This window comes from Pholis gunnellus (genome assembly GCF_910591455.1).
Source record: "Pholis gunnellus genome assembly, chromosome: 20".
NCBI classification, from domain to species: Eukaryota; Metazoa; Chordata; class Actinopteri; order Perciformes; family Pholidae; genus Pholis; species Pholis gunnellus.
The window spans coordinates 14,645,184-14,661,662 of NC_136547.1; the positions used below are offsets into that span (position 1 = coordinate 14,645,184).

At 41.4% G+C, this 16,479-nt stretch overlaps 2 protein-coding genes across 2 annotated transcripts; both read left to right on the top strand.

Annotated features, from left to right (window-relative positions):
* The first annotated feature begins 202 nt into the window (after positions 1 to 202).
* On the top strand, positions 203 to 4,709 carry commd3 (COMM domain containing 3). Its single transcript, XM_079181732.1, has 8 exons — positions 203 to 351; positions 1,242 to 1,353; positions 2,378 to 2,441; positions 2,551 to 2,585; positions 3,343 to 3,403; positions 3,485 to 3,541; positions 3,636 to 3,689; positions 4,468 to 4,709. The coding sequence occupies exons 1-8, from the start codon at positions 213 to 215 to the stop codon at positions 4,525 to 4,527; spliced, it is 582 nt and encodes a 193-aa protein (XP_079037858.1). The 5' UTR covers positions 203 to 212; the 3' UTR covers positions 4,528 to 4,709.
* Positions 4,710 to 5,953: 1,244 nt separating this feature from the next.
* bmi1a (bmi1 polycomb ring finger oncogene 1a) lies at positions 5,954 to 15,908 on the top strand. The gene is made up of 10 exons (XM_079181730.1): positions 5,954 to 6,290; positions 9,948 to 10,089; positions 10,354 to 10,450; positions 11,111 to 11,166; positions 11,848 to 11,895; positions 12,086 to 12,194; positions 12,962 to 13,007; positions 13,335 to 13,433; positions 13,614 to 13,694; positions 14,576 to 15,908. The coding sequence occupies exons 2-10, from the start codon at positions 9,978 to 9,980 to the stop codon at positions 14,945 to 14,947; spliced, it is 1,020 nt and encodes a 339-aa protein (XP_079037856.1). The 5' UTR covers positions 5,954 to 6,290; positions 9,948 to 9,977; the 3' UTR covers positions 14,948 to 15,908.
* The last annotated feature ends 571 nt before the right edge of the window (positions 15,909 to 16,479 follow it).

The window sequence follows — 16,479 nt, forward strand, 5'->3', positions numbered from 1 at the left end:
TAAGAATATTTTCATTGCACACTAAATCCGGTGCACGGGAGGGAAATTGCTCGAAGGCTGTGTGGTGGTTTTCATATTCCTCTTCTTGTCGAGCTCCAGGGATTTCTCCACATTTGCCAGCCCCAGCTCCTCAACTCAACCCTCTGCCGCTCCACACGCTACATCAGCTGATCCGTCACGTGGTCTAGTGTAGTGGGTCACCCTTTTGCAAAATGGAGTTGTCTGAGTCTGTGCAGAGAGGGCTACAGGCTCTAGCCGATCCGTCCGCCTTCGACCAGAGCAGCTACCGGGTGCTGGTGGACGCGTCTTTCCGAAGCCTGCTCTCCTCTCATGCCGACCCCGGAGTCCTCGGTGAGCTGACTCTCCCCGCTTTTGTCCCCGCGCGCTCCTTCCGGTTGCTTCCTCGTGTGGATGTGCGGCGGAGCTGCCTCGACGTTTGCGGATTTGTACGGCGCCGCTGCGTGCTGCGAGTTGCTCTGAACCGGATTCCCCGTGTTTATAATAAGATCTTCAATGAGGCGCAGTGGTTCAGCAGCACGCCATCCGTCAGCTGGGCTAAAGCGGTCTTAGCTCTCTCTGCTGCCTGTTTTGCATTCTGCAGCAGTCCCACGTTAACGTGTACGGCCGCTCGGGATGCCTTTTGTCATTTAAACCGGCATCAAGTCTACTCAGCATATTATAAAGGCTATGTTCGACTATTTCAATCACCATTGGTCATAATCCATAATGGAGACACATCCAATTGTTCGCTTTAACCGATCATAGCAGATCTTTGAAACCAGCAGCGCCCCGTGTGTTGCTAATTATGACTTGGATTTAAGCACTAGGCTAAATATATCTAATGCAAAAATGACAGCAGACTTGGTTACCTCCTCGTGCAATAGTTACAGCTCCTATACTACCACGTCATGGCTGCTTCGGTCACACATGTGTTGTCCAACTCCTGCAGCATTCCGACTCTCTATAATGGCAGAATTACATAGAAAGTGAAATGTTCACCATATACAAACAAACAAAGGACCCCTGGCTGATGCAGCTGAGGGGCCCATTCACATGCAAATCGTCATTGATTTCCATTCTACACGTCAATCTGGAGAGCACAAGTACGGATCGCGGATCTAGCCTACATCAATTATACCAATTAAACGCGTATGGTGTGCCCATATAGAGAATAAAGGCTGCGTGTTATAGGCAATGCCTGCAGAGTGGCATCCTCATACCGTTTGTTTGTGTTCGTACAGATCAGCCCGAGCTGAAGCAGATCGACCAGATCCTGCTCAAGCAGAGTCACACTGCAGCGACCACCTTCATACTGGAGGCGGTCAAACAAAACGCAGACAAGTCAACTATAAGGTAGGCGACATAACACAGAAGGTTTCAATGCTGGCATAACCTCCTATGTGCTAAAAATAGGCTCATTAGTTTTCAGCATATGGCGATGAAAATTGTGCTCATATCACCTGCAGTGTGACAGGAAACATGTTGCCCTACATTGTTTTATAATGTTTATTCAGGTCTGTACGTTTCTAAACATACTACTGTGACCTGCTGATTGAATCTCCTAAGAGACCATGAGTCCATACAATATTTCAGCAACTAATAAAATATGTGAACACTGAAACCCAAACATTTAAAATACTGCAAAGCCACTGAGTTAATTAGCCATGCTGTGGTTGTGTCCTGAATGACTGGCCCATATGTCCCAGATACGTATGCTGGTGAACCGGCAGTAATGTTCCCCCATAGATAAACAACACACCAGGTTATTGTTAGTTTGGGGGGAATTAGCATTATTAAGCAACTTTTGAAATCACCTGCAAGTTGCTTAAAATAATAAGTAGGCTACTGTGGTTACATTTGACATATTGGTTTCTGTGGTGCCCTATTATTCAAATAAAGTTTCTCACAATCGTGCATCTATATACATTGCCTTAACGTTTTGCTCTTTAGTCAAAGAAGGGGAGGGGATATTTTGAGAGTTTGGTGTTCAGGATATAGAAGATCAGTGTTTTAAGTTCTTAATGTGTGTGATAATAGCAAACCAATATAGAGCTAAATACTAGTTTAGACTTCTATGAAAGTGTTTCTTTGTTCTTTTGGTTTTCTTTTTGACTTACTTAAAAACCCCAGCTTTCATGTTGTCTTGTATTTCTCTGCTTTTCAACAAACCGTGTGTTAACTTGTTCAATGGACACATCAAAATGAATACATCTATGAGACTTGAACAGATGTATTTGTTCCCCTGTCATCAGTTTTTTTTTGGAACGGGAGAAATACAAATTAAAAATGTAAAGTTGTCCAAAAATATGAAACATTAACACTGTCAAGTCAATGCAGTTTTGTGAAATCTGATAAAAGCGTTGTTTTGTTCTTGCAGCTCCTGCCTTGAAGAACTCTCATTCAGTGCAGACAGAGTAGACATATTCTATAGCACACATCAGGTGACAGTTCTAACAATATTACATCTATGAAATCTTTATTTTTTTTCATATAGTCTTGTGACTGTGGCTTTATTGCCCATTACTCATTGATCCATGTTTTGCTTTACAGAAACATAGAAAGGAACTGGAACGTCTGTTAGCAAGGTAAGTCTGAAATGGTTAAAGCTGTCAGCTGTTTGTGGAGGTCTTGATGTTATTTATCACTTATTTTATCCAAACTGATCTCCAAGATGAAACTGGAACATGACACATTATTTAAGGTGCAAGTTAAACACTGCTGAAATATAACTGAACGATTTGGCTCATTGAAAGTTCACTGATGATCACAAACTGAATGTCGACGTGTTTCCTATTTGTTTAGTCTACTCCACATCACTCATGAGGATTATTGACATGAGCTGTGAAAAATACGCACGGATATATTTAAATAGTTTGACGCAACTTTAAAGAATTGGATTTCCCGAAAATGAGGAAAGAGCAAAACAAGTTGTTGCTTTAGCCCAGTCAGGAGCAGAGAGTGTGGAAAAGGACATGGAGTGTGATTAATTGAATGTAAATGCTGCTTTATGACGCGCTATAAAAAAAAGCTCTTTGTGAAAGAGCCACATTGTCTGCGAACTGATTTTAAACAGTTTAAAAAAAAAAAAAAAGTAAATTAATTTGAAATGCGCAACTTCTTTTAATCTCACAAAAAAGTATGACACATAAAACTTTTAAATGACCTCAAATGGGCTATTTGTGAAATACTGAAAAGCTTTAGGTGGTCCGGCTAAAATGCTCACATGAGGTACATTTTCAGAACACATTTCTCCCTTTTCTCTATACTTTGACCCGGATCGTCTATGATTTATATTTAATCGAGATTACAGATGCAACCGTCTTTCTTGTCCCCCTCCTCTAGCATAGGAAGGTGTCCACCTCAGATCAACGACGCGTCATGGCGTCTACAATACCACGTGAAGGTAACAAGTTTTGGAGCATATTTTTATATCTTTTTGTTGCACAATTTCTTGCGCCAACCCAAAACGTTGTTTCCCCGGCAGAACGGTCAGGTCGATAAGGTCAACGAGCCTTTCTACTTGCTTTCATTGAACACTGAGGTAAGACTAATGCGTTGTTATACCTTCACTGTCCTGGGTGTGTTTGGTACGTTTCTGTGCGTAAAATAGCGATCCTGTTTGTTCCTTTTATTAGAATAAAGGATCTTCAGAAGATATCAACTTCACCTGCACAGTGGAGCAGCTACAGGTAGAGGAAAGGTTTCTTTGTTTGCTCAAATTGTAATATATGTGCTCTTCGTCTGTCATTTCTATTCCAGAGTTAAGTCATTTCTATTCCAGAGTTAAGCAAATTGGCAGTTGCATCCATACGTTTTTACGCACCACATTTACTCCCCCTGAGGATAAAAGAATTGCTGCAGGGCAGTTTCCTTCAGAGATGAGCAGCTTCCAAAGAAAATATATGTTAAATTGCATCATTTTAATAGCACATTCCACATAATGGGCTAAATGAAAGGTGTTGTTCTGCACATGTTCTGCAGCCAAACACTAAATATATAATAAATGGCCCAGATCCCGGTAGATTGCATTGATGATGATGATACATTAAGTCGTTCTAGTATAAAAAATAAATTCTGCTTACGTTATGCAAAATCGCTGAAGCCTTTACATTAAGTAAGTAAGTAAAATGTATTTATAAAGCGCTTTTTACAGACATAAGTCACAAAGTTTTAAGTTTCAGTCTGACCTCTGTTTGATGCTTTCTGTTTATGTGATGAGGGCTGACCTGTGCTATTTAAATCATATGGCTGTGCTGCAGTCAGATTCCCGATGTCGGACGTACAGTCTAATGTTCTTCAGTGTCAAGGCAGACAGAATAACATAATTCTGAACGCATACAAATTTAATTTATTCTTATTCATAATGAGTGTAATTAACAGCGTTTATATTATTTTTCTAAGTGATATTTTAGGTTATCTCACCGGACATGTTCTTATTTAAAATGATCAATGGTTGTTGGTTTTCAGGATTTGGTGGGAAAGCTCAAAGACGCTGCCAAGAGTGTGGAGAAAGCCAGTCAGATGTGATGCCGGTGTCCAGTTTCCTCGCCCTTTCGGCACCACAAAAGCACTGAACTTCAGCAGTTTCCAGCGGCATTGCAATTCTCTTTATAGTTTCTTTTGTACCTGAGATTGACATGACGTGTATACATGTGAGAGACAATTATCATTCCAACGTGTGTGTTTCAATTAAAACAGAATAAATCCAATCCACCATGTTCATTGAATAATTTCACAACTTCATGTGCTCTCACTGTCTTTAGAAATGACCATTTGGTGGGAAAATGTTTTTTTGATAAATACAGCTGGTGTCATTGTCATATAGGTTTTGTGTAAGAGAGATGTGAAACATTAATTTAGAATCTGGAGTCAATGAAGTAACTGGCAGGCATGTGTTTTGTCCACCCTGAAGAGGATTTCTGCCATAGTTTTATAACAGCAGTACTTCGTTTCCTGCAGCATTTGTTGCAACAAGAAGCTCAGTCCAGCTTTCTCTGGAGTCCTCGGACTGTTGGGGGGAAAAAAGACCACTAAAGGAGAACGTTACTTTTTTGTATTTGCTTTATTGCTCTGTGAGAATGTTGTTCCCTTTTTAGATGTTCTTAAGCTTTCAGCATCCACCACCCTGCTGAAAGTTCAAAGCTCATCAGCTGAAGCGCCACAGCGGCTCGGATTCCATAAACATTTTCTGCGGCGCTGGCTGAAGGATAAAGGGTCCAATTCATCAAGTGGAAGTCGCGGCGCATTCTTTTTTTTGTGTGCAGATGTCAGGACAGCCTGCGACAAAGGTTTGACATCAGAGTCATCTGTCACATGGACGTGTTTTAACCCAGTGCGTGGGTCTTTTCAAGCAACGATGAACAGAGATTAATAAGGTAGCCGCCTAGTGCTCCAGCCTGCGTGTTCTAGTGAGCGGATTGAAACACTTTGACAGTCAAAACGACACGAACGTGTGTGAGTGCGTGTGCAGCAGTTATTTTTAACACCAGAGAGGCGAGGGCACACCATCATTAGCCTACTTATAGACGCACCGAATAGTGCCATTTGAACGCAAGTTGGATACATATTAAGTGCACGTATTGTGCTTTTTTGATGTAAAAGTGTGTCGAATTGTATGAGTGTGTATTATGGGTTATTTAAATAATGCGTCATAGCATTAAAAAGACCATACACCGACACTAATGTTGTTGCACCCCCAAAGCAGCTGCCTGTTGTCCTTTTAGCTCCAGTGAAGCACGAACTGCTGAGTCCTTTATGGCATGTTGTGGTTGAAAGGCTATTAGAATGTACACATAAGTGTTATTTTAGGCTATATGCGTAGCGGATCGGGAGAATCGGCGTACACCGACAGTAATTCCAAGGCGCCCTTAAGCGAGGAGACCACGTGACCAAAGCGGGGCGGTCGAACTACAAGCCATTTTAGGGACGGTGTTAGTTTCACCAGAGCACACACACACACTGCTGCATTTTTCACTCGGGGTGAAGCGGTTATTTTGGAGGCAAAGTTATCGGCGCCGAAGTGCGAGCCTTCCCGAGCCGAACCCGGAGCACTCGGCTCCCTCGAAGCCGCGGATCGGATACCCTCACGGCGCGCAGGGCGGCGAGGAGAAGAGGAGTTTTATTCGCACATCTGAAATGCGCTCCGGTCCGCCGTGCGCTCTCCGCCACTGACAGCGTCTGCAGCCTGCTTCAAGATGGCGGCTCGGCTCCTATTCATTTGCTGCTGATCGCCTCCCAACTTTCATTGTCTGCTCGCCTCAAGACCCACCGATTCCCTGTTCAGCCTCCAGGTATGTCTTATTCGATATCGTCTCTAACTAACGGGGGCACGGCGAGAGGTTTGCGGTGGTGCTTTTTGTGGTTTTACACGTACCGATCCAGCGGTTGATGTGGAGCTTTCAACGGTGGCTGCAGCGATCACTGACGTGGAGCTCTGTGTGTGTTTCTGCGCACCACTTTTTTGTTGTTGTTGTTGGGCAAAACATGTTCCCCGCTCGGGCACGAATGCGAATTAAGATCCACGCTCACCCGGTGTTGCATTCTATACTATTGAGTGATGTGTCTGTATAAGTTGATCACGGCTGGGGTTTGAATAGCGTCGTCTGGATTTATGTAAAGTGGGAGATCTCGGGCGAACCAGGCTGGTTTGGCTGAGATGTTAACAGCAGCAAGTGCTCCTAATGCTCCTGCTGTGTTCATATTTCCACACAGTGTCTTTATTTTATAGAGTCTGGATGCCTGGGCTGTTGTGAACAGGGTGTTGTGTTGCTTTTGGCTGTATATGACTAAATGTTGGATTTATTAACTTAACTTGGATCGCTCCCATGAACGTGACAAGGAGGCAAACCGTTTCCACTGTGCATAAATGTTTCATGACGGCTGCTTGGTAAACGCTTGATCATCGTTAAACATGCACTGTGCGCTCTTTATGTCTTGGTGTATGGTTATCATAATTAAGAATGGTGGTTGGGTTTTTGAGAAATACAAAATAAAAAATAAAGTGGGCGACTCGTCGGCCAAGAAAAGGCTTGTTGAGTCTCTCAAGCCGCCAAAGCATCGGTAGTTTGACTTTATTTCATATGTTATGGTCAGCATAGCCTGTTTTTGTTTGTTGGCATTTAAGCTCATTTAGGATTTCCATGTTTTCACCTTCCTACGGCTAAACGCTGGCGCACTTTGACTCTGAATCTTTGCTGGGACAGGCAGACATGAGCCAGGGCTTTTGCCTCTTGGGGGGGATACAAATTATCATTTCACTCATGAATGCTGTTGGGCACCCTCTGTGTGTGCGTAATGAGTTAAAATTAATGTATTAACCCCCCCCCCCCCCCCCCCCCTCCTCTCCGGGTTTGCAGGTTGAAAGCCTCACAGGTCTGTGAATAGATGTTACAATGTATGACAGACTGGATGGTTCACTTTACAGTGTGCGGTGAGAACATGAATACACACCCAGCCTAACTTAATCTTGTTTGTATGGACTTAAACACGTTTCAGTCATGTACCCAATTAGGAATCTTTATTTCAGGATTTTCTGACTTGACTGGCGGCGGTTAATATGCCGATTTTAATTGGGTTATTTCCAGCTGCTGTTGATTTACGTGTAAGGGGAACCTTTTCAAAAGGAGCTGCTCTCATTTGGCAATAAACGAGGTTTGGGTGATTGCAAGAAGCCAAGGACAATCTCCTCATTTTATTTTTTTTTGTTGCCTTTATTGAGAGAATTAACGATTCAGTTCTGAATTAATGGATGCTATCAACACCGACCCCGTCATTTAACTGTACATATGAAAAGAACATAGCCCATGTAGGCTGCATCTGCAGTCTGTGTGTCTTTACGGGGATCTTGAACAGACTCGATGGTCTACAGCGTTTGGTGCTGCAGCCATTGGGTGGCATTCGTTCCCTCACACACCTCTTTACGTTTGTGAAGTGATTGACTTGAAGTCTTATAAAGTGAGCGTGCAGCTCCCACAGGACAGAAGGAGAGCAGTTGTCCAAACACCAGTCAATCGATTCATGACGCAACCGGCTCTCCCTGATTATATGTCGACGTTATCCATCATTATCCATGCGTGGAGTCGGAGTTGATGTCCAAACTTGCCCGCTGTGGTCTGCTCAGAGACGGCCAGGAGAGGTCGGGACTCTGGCATGGTGCCGGCTGTGGCTCCATACAGTAACAGTGTGGGTTCAGAGCTGGACAGGCTGGCTGTCATCCAGTGTTTGAAGAGGAGCACCTTATCATGTCCAGCCTATGGGTTACATTTAGACTTTTAATGACTGTTCATTTCAAAAGACAGAAAATGGTGCACTTGAAGAAAGTATAGCTTTTATTAAATTAATACTCACCGATTTAAATGACCTTACAGCCAACATGTCCCATTTGGCTCATAAATACTGCAGGACTCCTGGGTAAATGGAACGACGGTGATACTTCGGCATTGGAGCACTTAATCTGTTGTTGGTCACAACCGGGTTTATGAAGTTGAATGCCAATTGGCCCAAAGTATAAACAATGCTGACGCTTAATAAACGGGCTTTTGGGAGTCGTTACATGGCTCAGAATAAATAAGTATGATCCAGTGTGCGCTTCAACTTCAGCAGTCGCTGCCGTCTGGCCATGTTGGTGCTGCGCGGTGCTGGTTATCGCGCACACGCCATGAAAAACACGGCGCGAAGCGAACCCACAATAGAGCGGGGATTATTCTCCGAGTCGGACGCACGTAGCCTACTCCTCCCGGTGGTCTACGACGATTTGGGAATCTGGCGCAAACGCGTCAAAGATTGGTTTTATTTGCACCCCCCGTTCCCCTCTTTCGAAGGAAACCCCGCAGCCCGTTGAACCGATACGGGCTTTTCTGTTTTTTTTCCTCCACAAAATGGCAGCCGTGCTGTCGGCAGCCTGGCAGTCCAGCCGCTGTCTGTGTGCGCGGAGGGACGGGGAGCCTCCGGTCCCTCCTCACTCCCGCTCTGCACGCCGACAGCTCGCCGTGCTGTTGTTTTGGTCCGAGATCCTGCCTCGTTCTGCTAACTGGTGACCAGCCATGTGGGCTAAAAAGCAAAAAGGAGTTGCCATAGAAACGCCCAGCCCCCCCCCCCCCCCCCCCCCACCCACCCACCCAATAAGCCCGTGTGGCACACCTGACGCAGTGTCTCCTCCCGCTCACCAACGCGAAGCGCGAAGCGCCACAGATCCCCGTACTTAATGTTTTCCACCAGAATTTCTCAATTTTGGGTAAACGTCCTGCTATAAAGTGAAGTGGCCACTATTTGTACATTTTTTATGGAGAAGTACGTTATGAGACGAGATGCCCAATTTATTTTGCCTACATTTGATGCTTCATTAGGCCGATTTGTTTTTATACTTAATAGCCTGCTTCTAATATAAAACTGCAGTGTCTGTTGTTTACGCGCAATCACGTGCCGCATACGCATTTAACATCAGATTATCCGACTCGTCCGATATGGCAGAACACGTCCATGAAACCCAGAATATTCTGTCCCATCGATGCCCTGTTTTTCTCCGGAGCCGAGTTAACCTTTTGAATTAAAGCCCGTCTGCGGTGCGATCCTGCACTGCACTGTTCCTCTGATGTTGCCATGTGTTAAACCATGTTGATTTAAAATGAAGCGACGGAGAGGAGCGCACGGCTGCATCGATCTCAAAGTGATTGATTTATGATTATTCACTGCGCCTCGGTCAGGTGACTCTGTGGCGCTGCTGCTGTTGCCCATCAATCTGCCACCGATCTCCTTCCCCTTTGGTTATTATTTGACTAGCATAAAAGATGATGTTTCCTTAACACAGTCAAACAAACAGCGACCTTTTTTTCTCTCTCCAAATGGTCCGCGTTGAGTCGTAAAATGAAACCTGCAGCCCTCTGATGTCTCCTCTCCAGCCATGCATGCGTTGTTTTGACTTGCTCTCTATTTTCTTTTTTTCCACGCAGGATTGTTGTCGTCGTCCCCCCTCTCTCAACATGCATCGGACGACCAGGATAAAGATTACCGAGCTCAATCCCCACCTCATGTGCGTCCTGTGCGGAGGATATTTCATCGATGCAACGACCATCATCGAATGCCTTCACTCATGTGAGCAAGCGACAAAAACGATAGGCGGGAAATGTTAACATGGAGTTGTGCACGCTGATGAGAATACATTGCAGCAAGTTCTAGCCTACTGGAGGCTTTCTTGCAGGTTTCCCTGCACTTACACTGCAACTGTTAATGCTGCAAATGAGACATCTCTTCAACAAATCCTTAAACCAGATGTAGCTTCCAGTGTACATTCAGGATGTCCTTTCAGATTACATGATGTTGACTTTTTTTCCCCTCTTCTTTTTCTATGGTTTGCAGTTTGCAAGATGTGCATTGTGCGCTATCTGGAAGCCAGCAAATATTGTCCCATCTGTGACGTACAAGTGCATAAAACGAAGCCTCTGCTCAACATTAGGTGAGAACTGTGGTTACTTAGATTGTTGCATCTTTTTCTTTTCTCAGTTTCCTTTTTTATTGTTTTTTTTAATATAGATTTTCTTTATTATTCAGGCAAATTAATCTTTCCTTATGGTACAGGTTTTGCTGAGTAAACAATTGATGCACCTTAGTATACTTTTAATATTCTTTCAATATATTAAGATTTGATTTGATTTTTTTTTGGGTAATGTTTGGCAGCTACATTAATAGTTTGAACATGCTTTGTTTCCTCTTTCTTGCCCTTTATGTTTTTCCTATTTGTGCGCTGAACAGCTCGATCAGCAAGTGATTGGTTTTAAAGACACAAGGAACACTCTTACATAACATATGAGATTTTTCACAGCCTTGAATACCACTCATGGATCTCTATTGAATATCTGTGTGTCACACGCAGGCTGCATATGTGTGCTGCAATGCAATCATTGAGTATAAATGTATATGTTAAGCCAAGCGTTTACAAACAAGGAACCATATGTTTACCATACTATGCTGTTGTTTCTCTTCATCATAAGCTTTAACTGAATCGGAAACAATTCAACCATCTCTATCAGGTTTTCTTTTTTTACAGTTTCAACTGCAAATGTTGAGGATTCCAGTGTCTTAATGACTTGACTGAAGGTTCTCTTCCTCTTTCTAGGTCTGACAAAACTCTACAGGACATTGTGTACAAGCTGGTCCCCGGCCTCTTCAAAAGTAAGAGCGTGACGGTCAAACCATGTCTGTATCTAACGTGGGTTTACTTTCTGGCTCTGTATCTGCACCCATTTTCTAGCTTTGCTTTGATCAGTGGTTTCATATAGGCAGCCAGCAGTGTTGGGACTCCACAACAACTGTCTTACCACTTCTGCAAATGAGAAGTGAAGACATTAGAATGTATACTATCTCCCCCCCCCCCCCCCCCCTTAGCGACAAAAGCAAAGTTACACATTTTTATGATTTCAATATGTTCATAATCTGTTATAAATGTGGTGCTGGGGTTGCTGAGATCTGTTGTCGTCATCACAGCTGTTTTTTTTTTTTTTTTTTTGTGGTTACTTTGTCATGTGCTGCTTTTGTTTGGTGTCATTCTGTATGCTGTTGATAAAACCTCTCGAAACAAGTGAGGCTAAAACTCCATTTTGTTTTACTGCCATGTCTCATATATTTCCCTCCTATAAGGAAGAGTATTATGATGAGATGGATGTCAAATGTTTGGCGGGTTTTGAAGCACAGGCTGTTTTTGCTGTATTAAAATGACCCATAATGCAACCAAATGTTTTTCCATATATACCTATACCACTATTCTGATTCTGTTATTTAAGAATTAGACTTATTTCTGTGTTAAAACTGAACGTGAACTGACTTGTAATTGTTTGTCTTCCTGAATGTCCTCAGATGAGATGAAGAGGAGGAGAGACTTTTATGCGGAGCACCCTGTAGATGGTGAGTTAGAAAGCACATATTTAGCTTTATTATTTAATTTCCTAAGTTTTGGATGACATGAAATAAATTCCCTCCGGTTGGCGTGTTACTGCAGGCCAATGTTCCAAGTTATATTTTGACTCATCTTTCTTTTTTTTTTTTCTTTACTTAATTTTTGCGGGTACTCATCTGTCTGTGTGTTTTCCTACAGCCTCTAACGGATCAAATGAGGATCGTGGAGAGGTGGCAGACGAGGACAAGAGGATTATTACAGATGATGAGATCATCAGCCTCTCTATTGAGTTCTTTGATCACTGCAGGTCGGCTTTTTGGTTTGGTTTTGTTCCAATAATTATTAATGCTTCATTTTTTTTATGTAGTTCTTGACAGAGTAATAAACTGATTATTTAATTCAGTTACAGTGACAAGAAATGTCTTGATTATAACGTCATTTTATGCTTAAGAAAGCATTTGATACGTATTGTCCTGTATTTGATCAGCTCTCTGTCTCAGATAAGATACTACATTCTAATTGATCAGATCCAACTTGAGTGTTGCTAGACCGATCAATACCTCTGGTAACCGGCATCAGAAAGCATTTGGTCCTTTATCCTCCAAGCTTAGTTTTTCCTACTGTCCTGCATGATGGATATCCAGAGCATGAACACTCTCAAGTGAGTCGTATCCTGCTAAGTTAGGTCCTCAACACACATTTTCTCCAGGTTAAGAAAGTTTCCTTTGTCCCAAACTCATTACTGGATATCACTTATGCAGGCTTATTAAATAAATGAAAGGCACTGATAGAAATGTAATGGATTGTTCCTCACTGTTTCAGCCTCATTGAAATTATTTCAAGGATTATTTGTCGTTGTAATTTTACTTCCAATTATGTTTTACAACTTTATAAGGGCTGTTGACATGAGTAATAAGCCACAAGCACTGTGCGTGTCAAATATAACTAATATATATATTTTTGATTATGAAATAGCCTATATTGTGAATAATCAATTTGTTTTATTGAATAGATATGTTGGCTCATAAAAAAGTGTCACACAGTATTCATATTTTCTATTTTAATTATTTGCAGACTGGGAGGTTCACTGGAGGACAAGCAGTTGAAAGATCAAAATATGGTGAGTTGATTTTTGCCACATTCTCTTCTCTGCCAGTGTTGTTTCTTGTGAACATTTAACAACAAAACAATAATAAAAGGTACTACAGACAACTTTTTTTTTTTCGAGGCTGCAACTGAGTATTTACTTGTCCATCTCTGTTGTGAAATCTGACACATTTGAGCCAAACATTGTTTCCTCTGAAGGGCTTCATTGTTTTGCTAATTCTTTTTCAGCTTTTAAGGTGGATCATGTCTGTAATGATTTAGATGCCTAGTCATTCTAAATCAATTTGTATTCAAATATATTGTCTTATGTATAACTTTGGAATGCTTACATAATGTGCAGGTGGCCAACAAAAGGTACCTGCAGTGTCCAGCAGCCATGACAGTCATGCATCTGAGGAAGTTTCTGCGCAGCAAAATGGACATCCCAAATGCCTACCAGGTCTGTATTGATTATTTATTTATTTATACATTTTGGGGTGTATAAATTGGACATGGAAACTATGTGAATATATTTTTTTCTGTCAAAGGGAATTGTGATATTATGTGACTTATTTGAAATCTTATTTAAATAAAGATTTAGTTAATTTTTTATTAAAATGTACTTCTTTTTTCTGTCTAGGTTGAAGTCATGTATGAAGACGAACCTCTGAAAGATTACTACACTTTAATGGATATAGCATATATCTACACTTGGAGAAGAGTAAGAGATGTTTTTGGTCAAAATAGACTTGATTTCAGTTTGTTTATCCACGTTTATGCTGTCTAACTAACAATCGTAAATCAAATCATCTTATTTTGTAATGTAACAGTAATGTATGATATTGTATTGATTAATTTAAGTCCTCTACATTGTCAAATACATTTTGCTATATTTTTGGCTTATCAGCTGGAGCAAACATTTAAATACATTTATTTTTATTTTTTTAATGCAGTGTTAAATTACTTTAAAATAATGACTTAGACGAACAATGTTAATCTTGAAATGAGTGTATTTAGAATTAATATACTAACTAATAAATGGAAGATCACATATTGTGATTTAAGCACTGAGTTTCCTCCCCTTTTTGGTCAATGTGGTCAATTTAAATATTTTTTTTTAATAAATATATATATATATATATATATATATATATATATATATATATATATATATTTATTTCTATTTTTTTTTTTACATAAAATGCAGTCAGACAGGAGGTTGTTTGATGGGTTTATGGACAATTTTATATTCATTTCAAAATCTTAATTTGGCTTGTAGGCCCACATGGAGGTTATTTCCTGTGGAATGAAAAAATATAACTGACCTGAATATATATTTAATTATTATTAGGCGAAGGAGAAGTGCTTATCCTGAAAATATTTTGATGATGCAAGAAGCTAATGCATCTAATAAGCAGACAGTATTTTGAAATAGGTTGTTTGGACAAATTACTTTGGAGTTAATTTAGTTGTAGACCAATTAAGGCTGGTTGGAAACCTCTTTAAACGTGCAGAAGGCTGTGTTTTTATGATTTTATGCATTAGGTTTTAATTCATCAGTTCTTATACTTCATTATCTCTTTATTCAACCCTTCCTCGCAGAACGGCCCGTTGCCACTGAAGTACAGAGTCCGACCCAACTGCAAGAAAATGAAGGTGAGCCATGCGCAGCAGGAAGGCCAGAACAGCGCGAGCAGATCCGGTCCCGAGAGCGATTCTGCCAGCGACAAAGCTGGAAGTCCAGCCGGGGCTCCGTCCACGTCCTCGTCGCTACCGAGCCCCGGTACGCCTGCGCAGTCTCCGCACCCCCAGCTCCCGCACGGCCCCATTAAAGTCAACGGGACTCCGGCTGCTGCTGCCGCCGCCGCCCCTCCTCCGACCCCCAGTCGGTCCTTCACTCAGTTCGGCAGCGGTAGCGGCTGCAGCAAGGCCCGGAAGGTTTCGCTGAACGGCTCGTCGACCTCCTCCGGATGAAGCGGGACTCCGGACCGGACCAGCCAACGCCAGACACCCGCTCAGCTAATAGGCCTACTGTTTTCATGCCAACGTAGTTCCATTGTGTAGACAATGTTATCTCTTTTTCTCTCTCTCCATTTGTTGTTCTAAATATTATGGCATCACATGTAAGTTTAAACGTAGTGGAATCAGAGACATTTCAAAATAAGAGGAATGAGGAAGTTGGGGAGGATGGGAATGTTTTTAATAGCCTATGAAATGATGTTGATGTTGACAAAAAAAAAGAAAGTTGGAAAAGAGATGGACAAGCATTTATCCCATTTTAAAGCTACATCTTTATTTTACAGAAGTGACTGAAGATAGACTTTTATATTTTCTTCTACATTTTTCAGATTCAACGTGTTGATCATGATTTATTTCATGTGTGTTGGGATGTTTTAAAACGGTCTGTTGAAACATGCATGCTCATGATAACACGTTTTCTTTGATAAAAGAAGATTCTGCGTGTTTGCCCCAGAAGTCTCGTTTTGACGGGTTTTTTGGAAGTGTTTCAGACATCGATCTTGTTCTATCTGAAGGGAACATATACGTTTGTATGGCGTTGTTGGCTTCATGGAAGACATGGAGGAAAAACAACTTTAAATTGCCTTTTACTGAAAAAAATTAATCAGTTTCTTGTAGCTGCAGTGGAATCAGATTGCTTATCCACCACGTCTTTAACGCGTTTTAAGCAGTTTTAGAGAATCCACGTGTACATATAAACAAAATGCATATTTAATCAGCGATGGTGTTATTCTCTTATTCCCCTTTGTTCTGAGGGAATGACGTGGGCTCCTGTTCAGCTCCATGTCATGCTCAAAGAAATGTTTTGATGTCTCCCGTGTTTTCCGTATTTGTATCGCTCGATTGTATGGACAACCTATTGTATTGTTACTGTTGCACAGTATAAAACATCTAAATAAAACATTTTACACTTACTGAAGAACGATTTTTTTTTGTGTGTCTGGTGAAAGATCACGAGTCAGTCTGGTGTTTTGCATTAACAGCAACCAAATAAAAGAATAATTCAAATTGGGCAGAAGGTGCAAAGCGCCAGATGTCTTTGTGAATCAGCAGTCCTGTAGATAACTCGGTTAAGGAGGCCAGCTATGAGCAGCTAAGAGGAGGTCTGCATGGCGCGTGATCCAATCATGTTTCTGAATACATTCAATGACGATTGAAGCCCTTTTTGTTTTGTATTAATGATTTATCACATGAGTAATGCAGCGGTTTTAATGGGAAGTTAAAATGATGGACTTTGTTTAATTTCTTTACGAGGCAACAATTTATTATTGTATCTTCCTGAGCTGAAATTCAGTGTGATTTTCATTGTCAAGTAACGCTCATCGTCACATTAGGCATTTTATGATTAGGCATATCTTGGACGCTTAAAGGCTAACCAATGGTTAAACAAAAATAACAAAAAATCGAACTAGCCCAAGTTTTGATTAACTTTTTCTTTTACACATATTTTTTTTTCAGAATTGAACTGAATATAAAACAAATAACCT